The sequence below is a fragment of the Schistocerca piceifrons genome, chromosome 1 (assembly GCF_021461385.2).
Source record: "Schistocerca piceifrons isolate TAMUIC-IGC-003096 chromosome 1, iqSchPice1.1, whole genome shotgun sequence".
NCBI classification, from domain to species: domain Eukaryota; kingdom Metazoa; phylum Arthropoda; class Insecta; order Orthoptera; family Acrididae; genus Schistocerca; species Schistocerca piceifrons.
The window spans coordinates 835,142,527-835,168,802 of NC_060138.1; the positions used below are offsets into that span (position 1 = coordinate 835,142,527).

The 26,276-nt window shown below is 38.3% G+C and overlaps 1 protein-coding gene and 1 long non-coding RNA gene across 2 annotated transcripts in view; one reads left to right on the top strand and one right to left on the bottom strand.

The window, feature by feature from the left end:
* Positions 1–1,418: 1,418 nt before the first annotated feature.
* Positions 1,419–22,914, top strand: LOC124801189. The gene is made up of 3 exons (XR_007017109.1): positions 1,419–1,590; positions 1,681–1,884; positions 22,607–22,914. It is a non-coding gene; the product is annotated as an uncharacterized LOC124801189 (long non-coding RNA).
* Positions 22,915–24,639: 1,725 nt separating this feature from the next.
* LOC124775480 (peroxidase-like) overlaps positions 24,640–26,276 on the bottom strand; it is a 42,778-nt gene continuing 41,141 nt past the window's right edge. Inside the window, exon 7 of the mRNA XM_047250316.1 lies at positions 24,640–24,653. Coding sequence (XP_047106272.1) covers positions 24,640–24,653 — 14 coding nt within the window. The remainder of the gene's footprint in view (positions 24,654–26,276) is intronic.

The window sequence follows — 26,276 nt, forward strand, 5'->3', positions numbered from 1 at the left end:
AACTTTTACCTTTTAGGCCTTGTATCGGACCCCCGATATCTTAAGGGGGAGCACTATTCTCTCGCCGTGTTCTTGCGGTGAGTTTGCTGCGTCTTGTGGGACTCCAATATGCTCCCTTCGGCACCATGCCACCTCGGCTCCAGTTCACCACTGGCAATGGAGAGTGAAGCTTTGACAATGCCAGCCACTCATGCTGACGAACCGTCAGTAAAATCATTAGATGAACGCCGGCCGACGAACCCGAGACAGAAGCCAATAGGCAGTTTGTCACCAAGTGGCCACGAAAGCCTTAACAATTTTGGAATAATATTTTATTGACGAATCACACACTGCCAGTCTGGCAAGACGTAGTTGAGTAACCAGCAACTGAGATGTGCGTATCATTCTGCCTGAAAGGCACGCTCATCGTTTTTATATTGCTCAGATCAAGAACAGGAAGAAAACACTTTTGTAAGTTTCTATTCCAGTCATTCGCTATTAAAAATATGACAGGGTATGGGAATTCAGCCAAAATTGGTGATTTATTTTTGTGTGAATCGTTAACCTTTTCAATTTGAAAATGCATCATTTATGGCTAGTGGCTACATTTCTTTTGTTGATGGCTTTAGTTGTGTTTCTTTTGTCAAAACGTAGAATAATTTGCACAAACAATAAATATTGTGACACAATTCTGAAACATTGCCTCAGTAAACAAGCAATTCGCGACCAGTGCGGCCAATTGTTACGGAAAACTTCATTTTTTCGGTTTGCGGTAACATGAGAGAAGAAATTTAATGCTATTTTCATTCTTGAGAATTCTCTTTTTCAGTAGCTGTCGAAGACTCTTAAAAATTACAGTTCTGGTCTGGAAAAATAAAAACTATAGTTTCTGCTACATCGCCACAGATAAGGAAATTCTGTGTGTTAACGATTTGGAGAAATACTCTCCTTCTTGTCTACTATCAATGTTGTATATTCCGAATATTTCATTCTCGTACGTACATTCGGGAGTGTACACGTTCCAAACGATCCATTTTTCTCGAGATCAGAGACATATATAGAGACCCTCGCAAGTCTAAGGAAAAAAAAAAAAAAAAAAAAAAAAACAAATCATACGCAGCAACATATGATGTAACACGCACCAAACATAAAATCACAGCGCTCCTAATTTTCATTACAAGCTTTTCGAATTTTGCGAAGTTTTTACTTAACTGCGTACAGCACAGTAAGTGTGACCATTAGCGAGATGATTGGCACTTCACCATGAAGATGACATATAAAGCTATGAATAATGTAAAAATCAAATATTTTTACCGAATAGTTTCAGTAAAATCGTTTGATAAAGATCACTGGGTGTGCGCACTTCGATTCTCTCACTGCAGTGTGTCGCTAACAAGCATGGGCAAAGAATATGTATGTGTCTCAATATCCGGAGGATCTGTGCAACATGTGTGGAATATGAGCATTATGCTGAATGTCACTCCACACATGCTATACGGGTGTCGACTTGTGTGCAAGTGTGGCGTTCAAGATTCTAGCGTGGCATGTGTGGGACAATTGCATATTATTACTGGTACTACAGTAGTAGGTGTTGTAGCTATGAATATGAACGTAAGAAAACGATACAGCTTCCATCACTATTACACTTCTTCGATTAAAGAGCTGCAAGAGAATTACAAAACTGTCGAAACTATTTTCCAGACATCGTCAAGGACCAAATGAGTTGAAATGACACAGAGAGCATTCCTGCAGAGGAACGTGTTACAGTTGCTCTCAGGTTTCTAGCAACAGGTGACTCCCTCCAAGATCAAAAATAGCCTCAGCCATTTCCACATGATCGCTGTCTAATATAATTCCCAAGACACGCAAAGTACTTTATCACGAATGTGGCCAAAGGTCATGAAGGTAAACAATTAAAAGTATTGGTTATTGTATTAATATTTTTTATTTAAGATATTGGTCAAAAATTACATGGAAGAAAATTCACACAGATTTCCAAGGCACTGGACTCACATTCAGGAGGATGATTCAAACCCACACTCGACCATCCTGATTTCTTTTGTGTGATTTCCCTAAATCACTTTAGGCCCGAATGATTCCTTTGAAAGGGCATGGCCAGTTTCCTTCCCCATCCTTCCCTCGCCCAATGAGGCCAATGACCTCACTGTATGGTCCCCTCCCCCAAATCAGCCAACCAATAACACCCAAGAAAATTTTGTAATTATGCATTGCTTAAAATGAAGTTAAAAGTCTCACCACTGTTACTACTCTGTGGTCATGCAATTAGGATATTTGTCATAAAATGTGTTGAAGGAAATAGTGCCTTGATATCGTACTTATTGTGAGACTCTGCAGAAGTAGAAGGAGATGAGGGAGAAAAAGTGTTGAAGCATGGAACTATGCTGGTAACAGCCTGACTTTCCAGATATTACTGTCACACAATTCAGTATGTGTAGTCAACATTTTCAGCAGTGCTTGGCAGCTGTAGTGCAGAGTAAATAAAAGCAAATCATAGTACCACAAACTTGATACATAAATATAAACGAGAGACCTGCCACTTAGCTTGCAGTGACAAGCTTTCTTCTGTTTCTTTCTAAATGGACTTCGTAAGTTTTCTATTTATTTATTTATTTGCAAAACATCACTGTTTGCTTAGAGGAAAACTGGTTTCCAAAACACAATCAATTTATCATAAACTTCTGCCTTTATATTATTATTTGTACAGTGTTTGGATTGCACTTTCCAGAAGCACTGTTGCCCTTTCTAAGTTTAAATATTTAGAAATTCCAAAAAAAGTTTGAATCCACCATGATTGTGTTGTGTATTGCAGATTACTGATAAGAATTGCAACAGAGTATGCAACTATTCTGTTGTGAACTGTAGGCAGTAGACAGAAGAATCACTGAGTGAGAGTAGAACAGCACTGGTGACAAGGCCACATCACTGGTATGTTCGTTTAAATGCACTGGCAGGCAGGTATGGAATGCATCTGACCAGCAGCTTAACCACATACCTGCATGCTTATACTTGAGACTGCATTCATGTGTGTGGATCTGTGTGGCTCATCTTAAATCACACATTCAGAAGTGTCCATGTGAGGGGCCCTATAGTGTTCCACACACAGTGCCGAAACGCACGAGAAAATGATGCTGCAAACTCGTGATAATAAATCGCTCGTGTGCACCGAGCATTAACTCTTTGGGAAGTCGGGATTGTTCGTGATACCGGTGGGCCACTTATTCTTCACCAAAACTCAGTGCTGAATGCTTTACTAATTAATACTGGAACAGGACATACGTTCACCGAACAGCTACAGTGCAACTGGTTGAATGTTGTGGCTGGCAGCAGTTGAAAACATGTCATAGTCACGTAGACTACAGACTTATGCCAATATGTATCAAGCAGAATTAGGGAGCAAAGTGACACTGCTATGGGGACAGACGGTAGCACCTGTCGTTTATATTACATTTTGTGGTTTTATTATTTTGAACATAAGAAAATATACTTTAAAAACATGAATTTCATAGTATCACTGTGTAAAGAATGTTTATCATTGCAAATTTTATCACATGTTTTCAAATGTCGAAAACCTGATTTATAAGGTGCAGGGTTGGGGGGGGGGGGTTCATGGTGGGTGAAGGGGAGGAAGGTATGTGTTACCATGTGGTTGAAGAGGTGCACTCTACCATCAAAAATTTTCGAAATTTACACTGCCTGGTGCCATGACAAGAAAATATAGGTTGTGAGGCTAAATTTGATAAGCCAAAGGAGAAGGCTGTGGGGCAGTGTTCTGTGCAGAGTGTGTGGGACAGTGTCCTGTGCAGAGTGATCTGGGGTGTAAAGAAGAAAACCACTCTTGGAGAGCTTCTCATGATGCGCTGTCTTGGCAGCCTTCCATAACATCATCAAGAGATTTCTGCAGTATGCTCACGTGATAGTACGCCCCTTACAAGTATAAACTCTTAGCACCACATGTGGCAGTCCCAATAAACCCTCGGCAACACCTTGTCTGATAACAGTTGAGCCATAACCTTTTTCAGCATGGGTTGAATCCACATTTTTCCATTGCTTGCTTTACTTCTTTGTGTTGGGGTCATATTAATACACTCAGCACTCGTCCATAGTGATTAGGCATGTAAAGAGTTTGTCTGGTTAGGCCTGAAACAGCTGCAACATTTCCGCTGCTGCTGTGGTTCAATGGCTTTTCTGAATGGGTGGGAGTAGCCGCAGAACCCAGTGGTGATGACATTTTTCTTGTTCAAAATGTTGTGCAAGATGTTGAAACATGATTCATGATTGATTTTTCACTTTTTCCACTATCACCTGAATTGTGATATATACAAAGATGATGTGACCTTCCAAACGAAAGTGCTGGCAGGTCGATAGACACACAAACATACCCACAAAATTCAAGCTTTCACAACCAACGGTTGCTTCGTCAGGAAAGAGGGAAGGAGAGGGAAAGATGAAAGGATGTGAGTTTTAAGGGAGAGGGTAAGGAGTCATTCCAATCCCGGGAGCGGAAAGACTTACCTTAGGGGGAAAAAGGGACAGGTATACACTCGCACACACACACATATCCATCCGCACATACACAGACACAAGCAGACATTTCTAAAGGCAAAGAGTTTGGGCCAATGGAGAGTGGCATCAATGGTTACAAGGATGGTTTCCGGGGGTAACAGACTGGGTAAGGATTTCAGGCATTCGTGAAAGTGGTTGGTGTCTTTGATGAAGGATGGGAGACTGCATGTAATGGGTTGAAGGTGTTGATCTACGTAGGCAGAGATACGTTCTGTGGGGGCTTGGTCACCAGCTACAATGGGACGGCCAGGATGATTGGGTTTGTGAATTTTTGGAAGAAGGTAGAAGGTAGGGGTGTGGGGTGTTGGTGGAGCCAGGAGGTTGATGGAGTCAGGTGAAAGGTTTTGTAGGGGGCCTAAGGTTCTGAGGATTCCTTGTAACCATTGATGCCACTTCCTTATACACAAATATTCTGCACGTCCAGGGCCTTGCTGCAATGGAGCACTTCCTTTCACGCCGATCACCTGCCACCCTACCTAAAACCTTTTTCCTCATTACCTCAGCCAGCTTCATCCTGACCCACAACTTCTTCACTTTCAAAGGCCAGACATACCAACAAGTAAAGGGAACAGCAATGGGTACCAGGATGGCCCCCTCGTACGGCAACCTATTCATGGGTCACTTAGAGGATGCCTTCTTGGTTACCCAGGCCTGCCAACCCAAAGTTTGGTACAGATTTATTGATGACATCTTCATGATCTGGACTCACAGTGAAGAAGAACTCCAGAATTTCCTCTCCAACCTTAACTCCTTTGGTTCCATCAGATTCACCTGGTCCTACTCCAAATCCCATGCCACTTTCCTTGACGTTGACCTCCACCTGTCCAATGGCCAGCTTCACATGTCCGTCCACATCAAACCCACCAACAAGCAACAGTACCTCCATTATGACAGCTGCCACCCATTCCACATCAAACGGTCCCTTCACTACAGCCTAGGTCTTCGTGGCAAACGAATCTGCTCCAGTCCGGAATCCGTGAACCATTACACCAACAACTTGAAAACAGCTTTTGCATCCCGCAACTACCCTCCCGACCTGGTACAGAAGCAAATAACCAGAGCCACTTTCTCATCTCCTCAAACCCAGAACCTCCCACAGAAGAACCCCAAAAGTGCCCCACTTGTGACAGGATACTTTCCGGGACTGGATCAGACTCTGAGTGTGGCTCTCCAGCAGGGATACGACTTCCTCAAATCCTGCCCTGAAATGAGATCCATCCTTCATGAAATCCTCCCCACTCCACCAAGAGTGTCTTTCCGCCGTCCACCTAACCTTCGTAACCTCTTAGTTCATCCCTATGATATCACCAAATCACCTTCCCTACCCTCTGGCTCCTATACTTGTAACCGCCCCCGGGTAAAACCTGTCCCATGCACCCTCCCACCACCACCTACTCCAGTCCTGTAACCCGGAAGGTGTACATGATCAAAGGCAGAGCCACGTGTGAAAGCACCCACATGATTTACCAACTGACCTGCCTACACTGTGAAGCTTTCTATGTGGGAATGACCAGCAACAAACTGTCCATTTGCATGAATGGACACAGGCAGACAGTGTTTGTTGGTAATGAGGATCACCCTGTGGCTAAACATGCCTTGGTGCACGGCCAGCACATCTTGGCACAGTGTTACACCATCCAGGTTATCTGGATACTTCCCACTAACACCAACCTGTCAGAACTCCGGAGATGGGAACTTGCCCTTCAGTATATCCTCTCTTCTCATTATCCGCCAGACCTCAAACTCCGCTAATATCTAATTTCAATTTGCCGCCGCTCATACCTCACCTGTCTTTCAACAACATCTTTGCCTCTGTACTTCCAGCTCGACTGACATCTCTGCCCAAACTCTTTGCCTTTACAAATGTCTGCTTGTGTCTGTGTATGTGCAGATGGATATGTGTGTGTGTGCAAGTGTATACCTGTCATTTTTCCCCCTAAGGTAAGTCTTTCCGCTCCCAGGATTGGAATGACTCCTTACCCTCTCCCTTAAAACCAACATCCTTTCGTCTTTCCCTCTCCTTCCCTCTTTCCTGATGAAGCAACCGTTTGTTGCGAAAGCTTGAATTTTGTGTGTATGTTTGTGTTTGTTTGTGTGTCTATCGACCTGCCTGAATGTGAGTCCAGAGTGCTAACCACTGGGCCACATTGCTTGATAGTTCCTAGTGAAAGGTGTGTCTAACATTATTAGTTAGTTTTGGTGCATTGTAAACTAATTGTGCGTATTCAAATCTTTCAGTCATTCTCTCATGGCTCCATCTGATGTTGAATCTTGAGACAACAGATAGAGAATAAAAATACTAAATTCTGTCTGCATGAACGGCCACTGACAAACTGTGGCCAAAAAACAAGTGGTCCACCCTGTTGCTGAACATGCTGCCAAACATGGTATCTCTCATCTCAATGACTGCTTCACAGCCTGTGCCATATGAATCCTTCCCACCAACACCAGCTTTTCTGAATTGCGCAGGTGGGAACTTTCCCTGCAATACATCCTACATTCCTGTAACTCTCCTGCCCTCAACCTTCATCAGTCACTGTCCTCACCCATCCAGCCCCCTCCCTGTTCCCATTCCAGCACTACACAGCCGTCATTTCACTGCCACCTTATTTTTCTCCTTTCTGCTACTTACTCCCTCTCCCTCCACACCTTCTGTCTTGCCCTCCATCTAAACGGCAACACCTCACTGTCCACCACTCCCACAATACTATCCCTCGCCCTCCCGTGCCCCAGCCTCCTCCTTACCCCCACCCAGTCGCCACTCCCATCATGCACTGGTGCTGCTGCTCACAGTGTGGTTTCAGCTCTCTCAGACTGCAGACGTGTGAGTAAGTTGCATTTGCATGAGTGTGTGTGTGTCTGGTATTGTAAGAACCATAAACTTTGGATAACAAGCGTATTAGGATTTCCTGTGTAACCATGAAAACATTGAACCGAGAAATGAAAACATGCACTGATCCATAGTTTGTACAATACGTAAAAACATATAGAAATATATCTAAAAACAAAGATGATGTGACTTACCAAACGAAAGCACTGGCAGGTCGATAGACACACAAACAAACACAAACATACACACAAAATTCAAGCTTTCGCAACAAACTGTTGCCTCATCAGGAAAGAGGGAAGGAGAGGGAAAGACGAAAGGATGTGGGTTTTAAGGCAGAGGGTAAGGAGTCATTCCAATCCTGGGAGTGGAAAGACTTACTTTAGGGGGAAAAAAGGACGGGTATACACTCACACACACACACACACATATCCATCCACACATATACAGACACATGCAGACATATTTAAAGACAAAGAGTTTCAAACATATAGAAAAATATACCAGAAGGTAATAGCAAAGGCAAAGCAGCTATTTAATGATGGTCTAATCAGGAAGTCTGTTAACAAATCTAAAATTATATTGAAAATTGTAAAAAATGGAACTAGTAGTATTTGTGAAGATGAAGAAATAACACTCAAAAATAGTGAAAACCAAAACACAGAGAAAAATAAAACAGCAGATTACATTAATGGCCACTTTTTAAATGTACCACACAATCTAAATTTAAATTTCAAAAAACAAAGAAGTAACCATAGATGTCCCACAGGGAAGCATCGTAGGCCCACTACTCTTTCTTATTTATGTGAATGATTTGCATTTACCACAGGATAAAGCCAAACCTGTATTCTCTGCTGATACAAACTTAATAGTGAGTGACATTAAAAGCTCATTACGTATTACTTCAAATAACATCATGAAAAGTATTGAGACTTGTTTCTGTGCAAACAAACTTTCACTGAATGAAAAAAAAAAAAACAGTTTGAAAAAATAATTGGATGACAGTCAAATAGAGAGTGTGCAGCTCAAAAAAGTACTGGGTCAGCATGTAGATGAAGCTTTAAATTGGAAAAATCATGCTAGATATCTTTCACACAAACTTAACTCAGCCCGCTTTGTCATGAGAGTTATTGCAAACGTTTGCACTTCTGAGGGTGCCAGAATGGCACACTTTGGATATTTTCATTCTATTGCTTCATGTGGGATAACTTTCTGGGCCAGCTAAAAATATAATTTAAAAGAAATTTTTACCCTACAAAAACGGGCTGTTCTGATAATCACAAACAGCCATACGCAAGACCTGCAGACCACTGTTCCAGAAATTAGGAATTCTGACTTTGCCATCACGACACATATTCAGATGTGTACTTGTAACCAAAGCAAACCTAAGCAATCTCCACACAAATGCAGACTGTCACAATTATAACACAAGAAGCAAGATGATCTAGATACGAAAAGAACATGAACTCAGAAGTGTTGGGGTTAAACTTTATAATGCTCTGCCACACACATTAAAGATTTAAAAGATATTATAAAATGTAGATTCAGCTTAAAAAATACTTACTTGAAAAATGTTACTATTCAGTAAATGAATTTTATGAAGATAGAGGTAAAGAAATGGAAAACTAATAATCACAATAAATGTAATGGACTTGTTTGTTAAAAGTTTTGAGATGCTATTATTTTTTTTTATGTATTATGTATTCCTTCAAAACTCCAGAACTTTAGTCTGATGATTAAAACATACAGCATCTTTAAATAGAATGTAAATTTACCATTAATTTTATGTAATATCATTCATGTAATAGACCAGGAAATTAATCACCACAAAAGAGCAAGTACAATCATGTATCAATATCATTTATATGGTGGAATGAATGCAGAATAAATTAAATACCTTCAATAAATGTTTAGTCTTATTTTATGCTTTTACAATACAAGTTACATAAGCAGTAATCATTTCAAAATGGCATATTTCTACAGACTACGATCCCAGTTCATGTGCATCTTATATCTAATTAATTTTCTAATCATAAAACAACACTGCCATTGCATGTACCACACTGATGCCAGGATTAATCACATGATGTTGTGTTCAAGATGCCCGCTGAGTAGGCCTATACAGCAAGTAGACTGTATTCATTAAAATGGTAAGTGATGTATAGTGTCAAAGTGGCTTTTGAGTCAGTTAAGCAGTTATGTGTATTACACACTACAAAGATTCCTTTTATGATGTTCTTTGATGGAAATATGTGTGTACAGTTGGTTCAAGAGACATTTTTGTTGTTATCTGTAATATCTGACAGACAAATATTTTATACATAAATTTAATATGTTTGGAATTTTATTAATTAAAATACAGATATTCTGTAACCCAACTACCATGCTTCTTCCGCATATCCAGATGTGTTGTCCTTCCATGGAGATAAATCAACTTTAGGTATTTCATGGCAATGTACCAGAGGGTTCCTGAAACAAGTAGGCAAAAATAAATAAATAAAATTACGCCAATCATTGAGCAGTTCTATTTAAGGTGTCAGTATTAGTGATAAGAATTTAGTTAGTCTCTAAGAGAAATTGTGTTAGTACTGTTAACAGTAAAAACTGTTAATTTCTGAACTGAGCTGAATATAAAAATTCCACCAGTGTCCTAATGAAAAAGGTAACACTGGTCAACAACATTTATTTTACAAAGAAATTTGAAAATAAAAAAAATTTTGTTCCTATTTGTTCTGTTTTCTTGTGACACACTGCTCTCTATTGATAAAAACCCCTGAAATCACTGCATATTGGTTATTATGCTATGAATTTTATTATTCTGTAGATGTAATTGCCGAACAGCAATTGAATTGTGTACAAATAATTCCTATAGAATCACAATGCATCATGTGAGACCCAATATGCATATCTGAATTCAGAGGCCTGACAGCAATTGCTGGAAATGACTGCTTGTTTTCTGTGTTTATGAAGGTTTGTATTTTGTGTCAATTCTAAAGAAGTGTCTGATTCCTGTGTAAATAGCACACATTCACTTTGTTATCTCTGTAGTCCTGTTGTAAAGAGAGTCTGCTGCCTTTATTTTGGGAGTAAGGCTGATGATCATGACAAGAAATTCTGCCCCCACACATGTGATGTATGTATGATATGTGTTACAACCCTGAGAGGCTTATTATAAGTCATATCAGGTGTGCTTTGCTGTTCTTTTGATTTGGAAGGAACCAACAAATTAGATGTCTGCATGGAGAATTTATTTTCATTTTAATTGCTTGGTGCTGCTAGTTCTGCTGAAGTCCAGCAGATGTCAGTACAGCCACTTTGGTGACAGGCAGTAACTGCATTCTATTTTCTTGTTGCTAGTTTGAGTATCCAATGCTCAAATTACCCAGCACTCTACTATAGTTAACTGAGTGCTACTCAGCCACCTGCTTTAGGATCATCGTGTGAGAACATGAGAGGAAGCAGAGTTTGGAAGTGAAATTTGATTCAGAAGACTACATTCTCAGTGCAATGGATGGTGGTTGTAAAATGTTTAGGAGATACTTTCATTAGTGACTAACAAGGATATCAGTTACATGTTCTGTGGCAAGTGCTCTGCACTCCTGTCTTACAGATCTGTCACCACACATCCGAAGCACATGTCTGCAGAACACAACAACATATAAGTTTTGAAGCATTACCAATTTCAGTGAAAACTACAGTAATTAGAAAGGTGCTTGGAAATGTTTGCTATAGATTTTTGTCCATTTACATTAATATTATATGTAGGATTTTGAATGTTATGCCAGGAAATTCTAAACATCAGTTCAGAATTGGGACATGTAGATATCTCCTACATTTTGCCTCACCCTACTACAGTACCATGAAATAATGAAAGACAAGCTGATAAAACAGAGATGGGTATGATGTCCAGCATTATCCAGCCAGTACATTACAACTATTGTATTATTGTCTGTTAACTGCAGATGCTACAAGTGCTGAAATATCGCTGTCTCTGTATCACAGATGAGAAAGTCAAAATCACAGAGCAAGGTGGCACAGTGGTTAGCACACTGGACTCGCATTCGGGAGAATGACAGTTCAATCCCGCGTCCAGCCATCCTGATTTAGGTTTTCTGTGATTTCCCTAAATCGCTCCAGGAAAATACCGGGATGGTTCCTTTGAAAGGGCATGGCTGACTTCCTTCCCCGTCCTTCCGTCATCCGATGAGACCAATGACCTTGCTGTTTGGTCTCTTCCCCCAAAACAACCCAACCCTACCCAAACTCAAAATTTTTGGACATTGCACAGAATAGTAACATTTCTGTCATTGCACTTTTGATTGTTGCAAATGATGTCTGTATGTGACAGAAATGAGACATTTAATACTATGGATCAAATTTGTAATGAAATCTCAGTTCCTGATAAGGTAGAACAAAATTATAATGTGGTAATAATATCTTACTCAGTTTTTGTGATATGTGTGAATATTTATTTACGACCATTGAGAGAATGTTGGTTGTTCTTAGCAACCAAAAAAATGAATTTGTTTTGGGAGTGACTAGACCATGTGCCATTTCATTTTCAATCTACCAATGAGATTGACATGTATTTAACCTGAATTGATAGTATAAAGACTGTGATCTGCTTGAGGGGTGAAAGGGTAATGACAGTCTCTTTCCCAAGCTATATAATTTAGCAAGAAGAATGTCTTGTGTGTCTGTCTCAGATGTGACTAGTGAAAAATATTTCAGTGCAGCATGGAACCGTATCTCAAAATGAACTGATTCATTGTAAGTACGGTAATAGGAAACAGTTTGGTGATAGTTTTGTTCCTGTTACTTTTCTGGTTTCCTAGGTGGTCAAATACATTTGAATCAATGAAGCTGATGGTGTTATAAAAAACAACAGCAATGTGATTTTTCATTATGAGACTGATCATCATTAAATAATAACTGCAATAAAGCAGTGTTTGTGTTATGTTCTAGCACATCATCTGTAAAATGGCACTATGAAACAAATCACAACTCTCTTTGTCAAACTAGACCAAAAGAAATTAATTTCATATGCTGTTATGAGGCTGATCGTGACAGATTTTTGTTGAAAATTGCCACAGGCCATGAAACATGGTTTTGTTACTTTAAACTTGAAACAACACAACAATCTCCTCCTCTGAAGAAGTTCAAAGCTGCACCTTTAGTAAAGTCTTCTGGGACTTTGAATGGGTTATTCTGTTTGATGTCCTCCCTCATGGCATAACAATCAACTCTGAACTGTACAATACTACCTACGGAAATTCAAGAAATGACTTCATGCACTCTGTGGGAAGCAGTATGCGGACAACGGGGATTTTATTGATGCAGCAAGATGTTGGCTCCGACATCAACCAGTAGAGTGGCACAATGTGGGCATACAAGCCCTCCCAGTAAGGTGGTGTATGACTGTCACATTGAACAGAGATTATGTTGAAAAATAGTGTTTTATAGCCAAGAGACTGGGGAATACTATGGTGTATTGGAACTGCTTCCAGAAAAAAAAGTGTTGCATTTATTATTCAAGAAATTGAGCTGTTTTAACAAAATGAGGGAAAAATTGTGCAACATTCACAGTTAATGGATGTTACATGGCTAAAAAATTGACTTTTTTTACAGACGTGTGCCAGCATTTCAATAACATAAAGCTTCACAGCACAAACAAAACAGTTATTGTTACAACAGATTTCATGCATGCTTTTGAGGCTAAACTCTTACATTTTAATCTACATCTACATACTACTCTGCAATTTCAAGGCACAAACAAAACAGTTATTGTTACAACAGATCTCATACATGCTTTTGAGGCTAAACTCTTATATTTTAATCTACGTCTACATACTACTCTGCAATTCAGGTGCCTGGCAGAGGGTTCACTGAACCACTTTCAAGTTATTTCTCTACCATTCTTCTCTCAAACAGTGCACAGGCAAAACGAACACATATCTTTCCATGCAAACTCTGATTTCTCTTATTTTACTGCAATGAACATTTTTCAATATGTAAGTGGGCACCGAAAAAATATTTTCACATTCGGAGGAGTAAGTTGGTGACTGGAATTTTATAAAAACATCCTACCACAACAAAAATGTCTTTGGTTTAATGATTTACACCCCAATTCCTATATCATATCTGTGGTACTCCCTCCCGTGTTCTGCAATAATACAAAATGTGCTCTCCTTCTTTGAACTTTATTGATGTCCTCTGGCAATCCTTTATTATGCAGATTCCACAATGTGCAACAAGTCTCCAGAAGAGACTAGACAAGCATTGTGTAGGCAATATCTTCAGTAGACCTGTTGCATCTTCTAAGTGTTCTGTCAGTAAAATGCAGTCTCTGGTTTGTCTACCTCACAACATAACAATATTGTTTACAAAAGCTACAGTATGTCCCAAATTTGAAAAATTTACAAATAATTTGGATTTTCACAAAAAGTCAGACCAGGGCAAGGTCACTGAGGAATTTTCCTCAGTAATACATTCTTCAATCAAAGAATTTTCATTGAGAGACACTAAAATTTATTATGTATTCAGATGTGACTTCACTGGATAAACTGAAATTTTCTAATTTGATTGCTTTGAAATTGAAGAAATTGAAATGCAACTGACTGATTGCCAGTCTAGTTCAATATCAATTCAAAAATTTATCCAAGCAATAAAAGAATTGGAAGTAAATGAATCAGAAAGACTATCAGGGAAAATGAGCAGAAATGCCAACAATAAAATTATGGAAATGTCGAATTAAATTCCAGATACTTATAACTGTCTAAAGAACCTGGCATTTGCTATCTTGACAATATTTTCATTGCCTATGCCTATGAGTCACTATTTTCCTAAATGAATAACATTAAAGAATTGCTAAGAAACCATTTGTCAGATGACTTGAGTTCAGCCTGCATTCTATTTAAAGTTACAAAGTATGCATCAAATATAAATTACTTGATGTTGAATTTGCAGCAGCAGAAATCACACTAATTTTTCTTTCATTTAGATGAACTGTAAGTGTTTTTTTTTTTTTTTTTTTTTTTTTTTTTTTTTTTTTTTTTTTTTTTTTTTTTTTTTCATTGCTTTATGAAGGTTCTATTTCTGCCTGCAAATAAACATTACTGACTTGGAAGTACTTAGTTTTTTATTCCATTAACCAGCAGCACCCAAATTTCTATGTGCTATCAAATCTTAAATTATGCAAATATTCAGGCAATATCACATGTCTAACCAGGCAGGAAATATGCAAGAAGAAAAGAGTAATATGCTCTATCAAAGGTTAGTTCTATAATTAGTTTATGGCATGCCATGGCCGTATTAAACATTTCTCTGGAAAAAATGGCACACTGATGTACAAAGGTTTGCCAACCTGGTATATATTGCCTATCAGTCCGGTCTTTTATTGATTCTACTGAAGCTTTAGATACTAAAACACAAAAATGAGCTAGTTAGATTTTTCTGCATTAATAACACTTCCACATAAGAAAAATAAAGTATGTAATGGATTGTTTAGTAAAGATTGTTACGTAACGAAAATCAAAATACAATCACAAGTGTTGATTAGGTGCAGAAGAGAGAAAAACAGTTTGTTAAATGTCAGCATTGGGTGTGATGCATAAGGAACAGCAAATTAGTTCAGCTTGCCAGGGATCAATATTAACCAACATGGCTGAAGAAAGGAGAATATTAGAAGTTTGTGGCTTGAAGTGAGAGGAGGGCTTTCTTCAGCACAAAAAATTATCTGGTGACACACACTGATCTATGAAGAAGGAAGAAGTTTCTTTTAAATATATGTCTGGAATAAAGTATTACAAGGAACCAAAACAATAAAATGTGGAAAACAGAAGAAATCAAAGGATGAACAATGTTTTCATGAAATGCAGTATGGGATCATTAAAGATGATTAATATAAAACGTGGAAATATCATTTCTCCAATTCCATTAACAATGTTTCACAAGAAAATTACTCTATTACCTTCCTTCATAGATTCTCATTTACAGACCACAAGTATCTGCATTCTAGTTTCATTATAATACCATTCTCATCACCAAACACTCGCAGGCTAGTCACTAGGACATTCTTCAATATGCTAAGATCATCATACCTCTATTGTACAAAAAACTGTGCCACACATAAGAATGCCTGGATAGACAATATTGTTGTGAATTTCCATAGGGAAGATTTTACAGTCAGACTTGTAGGAAGTGGACTTGCAGATCATGAGCCACTACTCCTTACACTCTGTAAAAGGCAACCAGTTAAAATTGAAGGAATTCTGACTGTTTACAGACAGTATATATTGAACTGCCTCGTCCACATCAAGAGAAACCATGATATTTACAGAAAGAGAAATGAAGTCCACAAATACAGCACTTGCAACAAAGACAGTATCGACCTGCCAAGGTGTCGATTAGCAAAGACACAAAACAGCTTTCCAATGGTGGCCCTAAAATTGTTTAATGCTCTACCTGTTCACATTCAGTCTCTACCATGGGAGCAGTTTAAAACTACTATTTTGTGTAGTAATAGCATAGTGGTTACTTGAGCTGCAGCTCAGTTCCATGACTCCAACAGCAACAGTTATATTTAATTTCATTATGTACTTGTACCTATTTTATAGTTGTGATATTATTGTAATCTAATTTATAACTTAAATATGTCTTGTGGTATTAAATTACTATCATAGTAGAGTTGTATTCATGTATTTTGATAATGTTGTATCTTGATGCTGTCTGTCCAGCTGTGGCTGGTGAATGATGTAGAATTGGTAATAAAGGTAATAATAACAATAATAAAGCAAGAACCTGAAGTAGTAATGGTACAAGGGCAAAAGGTAGAGTACATAAGTATGTTTGTTGATAGATTTGAAAGTGTAGATTGGGACTTTATATATAACTGTCAATCTTGGAAAAGGGAAGCTGAAATTACCTTTGATAACTTGATAACTTCTTAAAAAGTACACAGCTTTGTGGTATTCTTGCTCACCAGTAAAAAAAAAGAAAAAAAGAAGAAACAAAAGAGGTAGCCAAGTGAAATGAAGAAGAAAAGTCTGAACTTGTTTGCAGAAGAGCTATCAGAAATTAGATGAAACATGCATATGCTATACCAGATGCATGAGCAAGCCGCTAACCAAGGGGCAGAACAGAGAGTGAACATTCATAGGTCATATCTGAAATGCAAAAAATTCTGCAAAGCTAAACTTCTCCTGGCAAGAAAGCGAGCAGCAGTGGAAAACTGTATAGAAAGAGCTCACAATAAATGCAAGGCAGCATGGCAAATAATAAAACAAGAGAATACACCAAAATGCACAGAAACAGCTCTGCTTGAACCTGAGGAATTAAATCAGTACTTTTCAAACTCAGTTAAAGAAATAAGTAACAGTATTAAAGCAACCAATTCATCTGCAATGGACCTTGTTGGAACACCACTGCCTGTTAACCTGCTGATGTTATAAAAGCTGTATCCAAATTTTCATGTTCTAAAAGTATGGGCTGTTATTGGTTATTGAATAACATAATTAAAAAGACAATACACTCAATCGCCAAACCATCAGCTTTTATTTTTAATAAATGTGTGGAATTTGGAGTTTTTCTGGATGCACTCAAGGTATCAAAAGTTGTCCCAGTTTTTAAAAAAAGGGGAGAAACATCATCCCCAAAGCTATGGACCTGTCTCCATTATTCCAATATTCTCAAAGATATTTTAGGCACTGATACACACACACAAATAAGCAGATTCTTTGAAAAACACATTTTCCTATATGTAGCAATCAGTTTGGCTTTCAGCAGGGGAAAAACACAACAGGGGCCATCTTGGAAATCATTGAGCGAACCTTAACAGCTTTTGAAAACAATAACATGGTATCATTGGTATTATGTGACCTAAGCGAAGCTTTCAACTGCATTCCTGTTGACATACTACTGAGGAAACTAGAGTTTTATGGGGTGAGATGGAGCACTTGGACTGTGATAAGTTCTTATTTAAGTAACCAAAAACAATTTGTTTCAGTCAGAAATGTAAATTCTTCCATGATGGAAATCAGCACAGGTGTACCACTAAGGTCTATCCTTAGACCTTTCTTCTTCATTGTAGCTATCAATGATTTACCTAAAAAGACAGCCCACCCTGTCATATGTTATGCTGATGATACAAAACTACTCACCACACATCAGAGAATTTCAGATCTGAATAGTGTAACAAAAGAAGCATTTGATAAGGCCCTGAACAGGTCTGCAGCCAATAAGCTCCAGTGCACTCCTGATAAAACCCAACAACTTTTAATGGGAATATCAAATGAAGTAGGCAATAAGTCAGTAAAACTCTTAGGTATTCACACTGACTCAAAACACTATTGGGATGAACATGTCAATCACATATGTGAAAAAATATCTCGGGTAGCATACCTTATGTGGAAACTGAGGGAGGTAGTGAGCTTGGAATACTTTGGGCTATTCTAGTCACATATTTCATATGGTCTCATTATATGGAGGCACTCCCCTCACATCAAGAACATCTTCAAATTACCAAAAAAAAAAAAAAAAAAGTCTTGCGCATAATATGTAAAAGAGGTCACAGGGAGCTCTTTTGTCCTCTTTTTTCCAGACTCATAATATTCATACATTATAAATATATACATTTATGTGTTTGTACTCTATATTAAAAATAATATTTCATAATTTATTGCCAGAGGGGAAATAAATGAACACAACACTAGAGCTAAGAGTAATTTAGACATACCGTGCCACAGATTAGCAGGAACAGAAAATTCCCACAAAGTAATCCCACTCAAAATGTTCAATAAACTGCCAATTCATGTCCAGTCTATGGATATAATTTTTTTTAAAAAGTTAAATGGTACAGCTGGTTGTCAGATCATCCATTGTTGTTGTGGTCTTCAGTCCTGAGACTGGTTTGATGCAGCTCTCCATGCTACTCTATTCTGTGCAAGCTTCTTCATCTCCCAGTACATACTGCAGCCTACATCCTTCTGAATCTGCTTAGTGTATTCAACTCTTGGTCTCCGTCTACGATTTTTACCCTCCACTCTGCCCTCCAATACTAAATTGGTGATCCCTTGATGCCTCAGAACATGTCGTACCAACCGAACCCTTCTTCTAGTCAAGTTGTGCCACAAACTCCTCTTCTCCCCAATTCTATTCAATACCTCCTCATTAGTTATGTGATCTATCCATCTAATCTTCAGCATTCTTCTGTAGCACCACATGACACTAAAGAATTCTTTGAGATGCCTGAGGAGGATATTAGCATTTAAAAGTTGTTTGCATTTAAACATATTGTTGTGTGCTGTGGGTAGTTGTGTGTAACTGCATAGTGTATACAATACACTATGTACAGGGTATACTATACTATACAATCCTATATTATATTAGATAGTAGTATAGTTTATTGCATTAACTTTTAGAAACTATCATGGTGTAATTTGGTACACTGCCATGCTTAAAATGCATACTATAATGTATTGACACTAGTTTATTTTATTATTATGTGTGTACTACTACATCCTGTATGACGAAGCCAGTTTTATTGTAAAATGATCTATAGTGAATAAAATTCTTGATTCTTGAATCCCCTTCATTCTACCAGCTGTTTCAGCAAATGTTTCAAATGCTCAAGTAATTACCAAGAACTGATTCCATGAAAATATTGTTTCTGGTAACACATACCACTCTTTTTCAGAATTTTCTCAAATGAAATTTCCAGTTTATTATCTCTACAATGCATTTTATGTATTTGTTCCATTCTGAATAGTTTCTACCCCTGGACAATTTATAGGTGAGGCATGAATGAGACAGATTCTTGGGGTTTCTTACTACTGCTGTATTCCAAAATTATTGTTAACACATAATTCAGTACACATTTTGACTATCATTCAACACACCACACTGCGTTGACATTTTGTTTTGATTCTTCTTAAATTTGTTATATTTGTATTTAGCCAACAATTTTAACTAAAGAAAAGGTAATCTGAGAAATTTCAAAGTCTGCCAGACTTGTCATTTGCATTTACTAACATGTTGTTCTGCCCAGGTCTTTTATCACAAGACATACTATACATTTTTTAGATTTTCTTTTTTATTTCACAATACATTTATTTTATTATTATTAATATGAGACGATGAAAATGAAAATTTAATAGTCATGGGTGACTGGAATTCTGTAGCAGGAAAAGGGAGAGAAGGAAATGTAGGAGGTGAATATGAATTGGGGGGGAAGGAATGAAAGAGGAAGCCACCTGGTAGAATTTTGCACAGAGCATAAACTTAATCATAGCTAACACCTGGTTCAAAAATCATGAAAGAAGGTTGTATACATAGAAAACCCTGGAGATGCTAGAAGGTATCAGATAGATTATATAATGGTGAAACAGAGATTTAGGAACCAGGTTTTAAATTGTAAAACGTTTCCTGGGGCAGATGTGGACTCTGACCACAATCTATTGGTTATGAACTGTAGATTAAAACTGAAGAAACTGCAGAAAGGTGGGAATTTAAGGAGATGGGACCTGGATAAACTGACTAAACCAGAGGTTGTACAGAGTTTCAGGGAGAGCATAAGGGAACAATCGATAGGAATGAGGGAAGGAAATACAGTAGAAGAAGAATGGGTAGCTTTGAGGGATGAAATAGTGAAGGCAGCAGAGGATCAAGTAGGTAAAAAGACGAGGGCTATTAGAAAACCTTGGGTAATAGAAGAAATATTGAGTTTAATTGATGAAAGGAGAAAATATAAAAATGCAGTAAATGAAGCAGGCAAAAAGGAATACAAACGTATCAAAAATGAGATTGACAGGAAGTGCAAAATGGCTAAGCAGGGATGGCTGGAGGACAAATGTAAGGATGTAGAGAGTTATCTCACTAGGGGTAAGATAGATACTGCCTACAGGAAAATTAAAGAGACCTTTGGAGAAAAGAGAACCACTTGTATGAATATCAAGAGCTCAGATGAAAACCCAGTTCTAAGCAAAGAAGGGAAAGCATAAAGGTGAAAGGAGTATATAAAGGATCTATACAAGGACGATGTAGTTGAGGACAATATTATGGAAATGGAAGAGGATGTAGATGAAGATGAAATGGGAGATATCATACTGCATCAAGAGTTTGACACAGCACTGGAAGACCTGAGTCGAAACAAGGCCCCAGGAGTAGACAACATTCCATTAGAACCACTGACAGCCTTGGGAGAGCCAGTCCTGACAAAACTCTACCATCTGGTGAGCAAGATGTACGAGACAGGCAAAATACCCTCAGACTTTGAGAAGAATATAATAATTCCAATCCCAAAGAAAGCAGGTGTTGACAGATGTGAAAATTACCGAACTATCAGTTTAATAAGTCATGGCTGCAAAATAATAATGTGAATTCTTTACAGATGAATGGAAAAAACTGGTAGAAGCTGACCTCGGGGAAGATCAGTTTGGATTCCGTAGAAATATCGGAACACATCAAGCAATACTGACCCTATGACTAATCTTGGAAAATAGATTATGGAAAGGCAAACTTATGTTTCTAACATTTATAGACTTAGGGAAAGCTTTTGACAATATTGACTGGAATACTCTCTTTCAAATTCTGTAGGTGGCAGGGGTAAAACACAGGGAGCAAAAGGCTATTTACAGTTTGTACAGAAACCAGATGGCAATTATAAGAGTCAAGGGGCATGAAAGGGAATCGGTGGTTGGGAAGGGAGTAAGACAGGGTTGTAGACTCTGCCCGATGTTATTCAATCTGTATATTGAGCAAGCAGTAAAGGAAACAAAAGAAAAATTCGGAGTAGATATTAAAATCCATGGAGAAGAAATAAAAGCTTTGAGGTTTGCCGATGACATTGTAATTTTGTCAGAGACAGCAAAGGACTTGGAAGAGCAGTTGAACGGAATGGACAGTGTCTTGAAAGGAGGATATAAGATGAACATCAACAAAAGCAAAACTAGGATAATGGAATGTAGTCTAATTAAGTTTGGTGATGTTGAGGAAATTCGATTAGGAAATGAGACACTTAAAGTAGTAAAGGAGTTTTGCTATTTGGGGAGCAAAATAACTGATGACGGTCGAAGTAGAGAGGATATAAAATGTAGACTGGCAACGGCAAGGAAAGCGTTTCTGAAGAAGAGAAATTTGTTGACATCGAGTATAGATTTAAGTGTCAGGAAGTACTTTCTGAAAGTATTTGTATGGAGTGTAGCCATTTATGGAAGTGAAACATGGACAATAAATAATTTAGACAAGAAGAGAATAGAAGCTATCGAATTGTGGTGCTACAGAAGAATGCTGAAGATTAGATGGGTAGATCATATCACTAATGAGGAGGTATTAAACAGAATTGGGGAGGAGTTTGTGGCACAACTCAACAAGAAGAAGGGACCGGTTGGTAGGACATGTTCTGAGGCATCAAGGGGTTACAAATTTAGCATTGGAGGGCAGCGTGGAGGGTAAAAATCATAGAGGGAGACCAAGAGATGAATACACTAAGCATATTCAGAAGGATGTAGGTTTCAGTAGGTACTGGGAGATGAAGAAGCTTGCACAGGATAGAGTAGCATGGAGAGCTGCATCAAACCAGTCTCAGGACTGAAGACCACAACAACAACAATACGAGAGCATGCTGAAAAGTAGTGCCTTTAAATTTTTTATCTGAAAACTCTTAAAGATTTTTAAATAAAATGTATTGTTATTAACATTCTACATATATTTTTCATGTCAGCTTATATATTTCTCAACATAGTCACCCAAGTGACAAACACATTTCTCCCAATGAGACACCAGTTTGTTAATACTGGCACTGTATACTGTTTGACTTTGTTGACAGAGCCACAACCTCACCTGTGCTTGTACCATTCCATCACCATCAAAGTGAAGTCCTCAAAAATGTTCTTTAACACTTAGCATGCGGCCAATGTAATATTACGTCTTCAGAAGGAAACAGAATTGTGCGGCTGACATAATACTACGTCTCGGCAGTTACAATGTTTCTCTGTGGCGTCACACATATATTTACAACTCCCGCAAAGTCTGAGTGGTCTGCAGGCTTCGTAGTTTCAACCACAAGTGCTAGATGCCAGCAGCGAACTCAGTGGAATACTTTGTGTTTATGAAAGACTTTGTTATTGTAGCTTACTTCATAGTCATTGCCTGGCATTGGCATCCTCTCAGTTTCATTTATTTTGAGTGTTTTCATGTTGATTTTGTTTTTGATTTGTGCAGTGGACAGGATAAACGTTTGGAGCAAATGGTTTATGAAGTCCTTGACAAGTTTTCAGATGGTGAAATAGGGCTGCCTGATGACAATTCGGATTATATGTCATATGAAAACTTCCCTAATCATGCCAACATTTCAGAAGGGAAGAAAAAAGGACAAAGGAGGTGTGTGGTGTGTAGCAAAAAGTAGAAATGTTCAACAGGAAAGACTGGAGGCAAGGACATCTCATATGAGTGCACTGAATGTAATGTTGGATTGTGTATTTCCTCCTGCTTCAAAGTTTATTACACCGTTGTCCACTATGAATGCTAAATTGTGTACTGAACTCATGCTTATTGTTATTTTTCTTTATTTCAAGTGTTTTGTAAATATTTTTAGAGGATAATAACATGTTTCATTGTATATAACAGTAGTGTAATACTTTTTCAATTTTTATTCTGGCAATGAATATCACTGACTTGAAATTTCATTGGTGCCTTCAAATTTTAAATTATTGACCCCAAAATTTGAGTACTTAATGTAAAATTCCAATAAACATAAAAAAATTTTTTCCAATAACAGTGAGCTGTACAGCAGTAAGAAATTACAGAAAAACACTGATTTTACCCAGTCCGCAGGTGGCGACGACTACAAACTACACCAGCACTGTAAGTTTTACAAACAGATGAAATCAGTGGGGCCAAGGAGGGACTGTAAGGAGGACAACTGATGACAGTGAACCCAAGGTGTCAGATTGTTGCAGATGTCACAGTGCTCATGCATGTTCTGGCATTATCAAGCTGAAGGAGAGGGTTCTCCATGTATGGACAAATGTTTTGAATTTGACAGTTAGATTACACACTGCCATGTCACACTATAATTCAGAGCCCTCTAGCAGCACAGTGCTGCAAATATGTGGAAATGAAGAATTAAGGTGTAGAATGTTAGTAATATTTGTTTTGTTTTATAAGAGTTTTCATATAATAATTAGGAGGCATCACTTTTCAGCACTGCCTCATACATTAAATTGCAACGGAGCTTCCATGCTTCTGCGACAACATACATTTTTGTGAGACAGGTTACACATACAAATGCGATAACTGAGTATCATTTATTACCTCAGTAGAGTGCACACAGAGTGCCATGGCTCATACCTACAGAGAGGTCACTACTCATAATGAACAAAGCACACAGCTCAGCAGGTGTCAGACAACTTAAGTGGCTGCCCCTTTTGGAATAAAGGGATGGACTCATCCAGTGGTGAGAACAAGAATGCAGTTCTGTGTAGGGGCCAAGTTATTTTACTTGAGGTATGGACCCAATTTAAGTCTTTTCTTGAAGAACTGCAGTGTCTGAGGCCTGAAACTGAAGACCTATCTAGGGGAACTATTCCACTCCTTTTCCCATTTACCTGGAAAAGAAAATCTGCCCACAGACTTCTTGCAGTGTACTCCAAAGGTTTTATGGGAGAGACTTAACCTCTGTATTCTCTTCCATTCCTCCACATTCAACTTATTTTTAATACCAGTCCATGCACTACAACCTGTGTCACCTCTAAACAAGCTACCTAATATGTGAATTTTTCTTTTGCTTTCCAACGTTTTCCATTTCAGCTCCTTTACAATGGGTTGGACACTTCTGTATTGCTCAAAACTGCACTGGACAAATCTTGCTGCCCTTTTTTGTATGGCTTCCAGATCTTAAATGATTGCTATCAAATGTCACTCCTGCATACTTAAAATTACTGGATACAGTAATACCCACAACTAATACTAAAAAATTGTTTTTAATTTCATTAATAAAATATGCCTCTGTATTTAAGAAGTTGTTTTCCAATTGCCATATTAGACAACAGAAGATAAAAGGAAGTGAGATGGAAACATAAACAATTACTGAAATGCTGGACATGCAATAAAATTTTTCTTCACATACCGAACAGAGATTGCTGTGAATGCATTCCTTTGTATCTTTTTAATGCCTGTGTGGGTGCATAGGAGGCTGGCAACAGAAGCTTTTTTGATCTCCTCAAGTTGTGCTGTAAAATTATTGAAACATTGTGTTAATGCTGAGATACTGTGTACAAAATGAAAAACACATGTTAAACATGTTATTAGAAAACAATACTGCAAGTGATAGTCTCATTGTATGTTCCTTCTGCTCATTTTCTACAAAGTGACTGACAGAGTTTCAGTACAGTAAAACAAAGGTATGAAACCAAAAGGGAAAACAATGTGGCTTATGTAGTTTAGAATGAGATAATTATATAGAGCTTTGTTACACTTTTGATGCATTAACTTTTGCAGCACTAACTGGGCTCTGTAACATTCAGAGCTTTCGTTAAATACTTTTGCAGTTTCTGTCTGTAATCGATATATTTCCCATTCACTTATTTTCTCCCAGAGATGCTAGTTCAACAGAAAACGCAGAAGAGTCTCTGCGAAGCGTGTGTAAGGAGGATGGATGTATTTGGAGACTGAAGTTTTGCGTAAGCAAGAGGGAAGTGGTAGATCATTACTCATGAAACACAAATATCAGTATTTGAATCAAGTCTTATGCTGCTTTAATCTAGCAAGAATACTCATTTTTTAGCACACACTGTTTATTTCGACCATACTATAAAGTATTCTGATAGGAGATAGCTTCATCACATGTCCTTAAAATAATAAAAATGTCAGATCTCTTCTTGTTTTGGTACAAATCACCACCAAAAGTAGTTGTTGAAGTTCAAGAAGAAGTTAAAATATTTAAATACTAATCTTTTGTAGTGTTCCTCATGTGTATGGTCTACACTACCTTTCCCAACATCCCTTCAGACTCCTAACCCAGTACCTCATTCCTCATACACCTAACTAACTTTATCCTAAGCCACAACTACTTCTCATTTGAAGAGAAGTAATATAAACAAATCTGTGCCACAGCCATGGACACCTGCATGGTCCACTTCTACACCATCTAGAGGAGACCTTCCTAGCCTTCCAAAACACCAAACCCCTAGTCTGTTTCAGATTCATTGGTGATATCTTCATGATCCGGTCTCGGGGCCAAGACATCCTATCTTCGTTCCTTCACAACCTCAACACATTCTCTCCCATACGCTTCATGTGGTCCTCCCCAAGCCAGTGTGCTACCTTCCTAGATGTTGACCTCCTCCTCTCTAATGGCTCAATCTGCATCTCTGTCCACATTAAACCCACCTGCATTTTGACAACTGTCACCCCTTTCACATAAAAAAAATCCCTCAAATATAGGCTGACTATCCAGGGATGGCATATCTGCAGTGACAAAAGCTCCCCTTCTCAGTATGCTGAGGATCTCACAAAAGACTTTACAGACAGGCACTATCCCCCAGACCTAGTCTGCAAACAGATCTCCCATGCCATTTCCTCTCACAACCCCGTCCTCCTACCAAACCAATAACCAGTCCACAAAGGAGTGTCCTTTTCATCAACCAGTACCACCCCGGACTCGAAACAACTGAACACATCCTTCAACAAGGCTTTGTTTACCTATCAACATGTCCTGAAATGAGGGACATCCTACCCAAGATACTTCCCACCCCTTATAAAGTGGTGTTCCATTGCCCACCCAAGCACCACAACATCCTAGTCCATCCCTATGCCAATCCCAATCCCAACCCCTTTCCCAGCCCACCCACCCTACACTTCCTATTCCAGACGTAACACACTTGATTTCAAT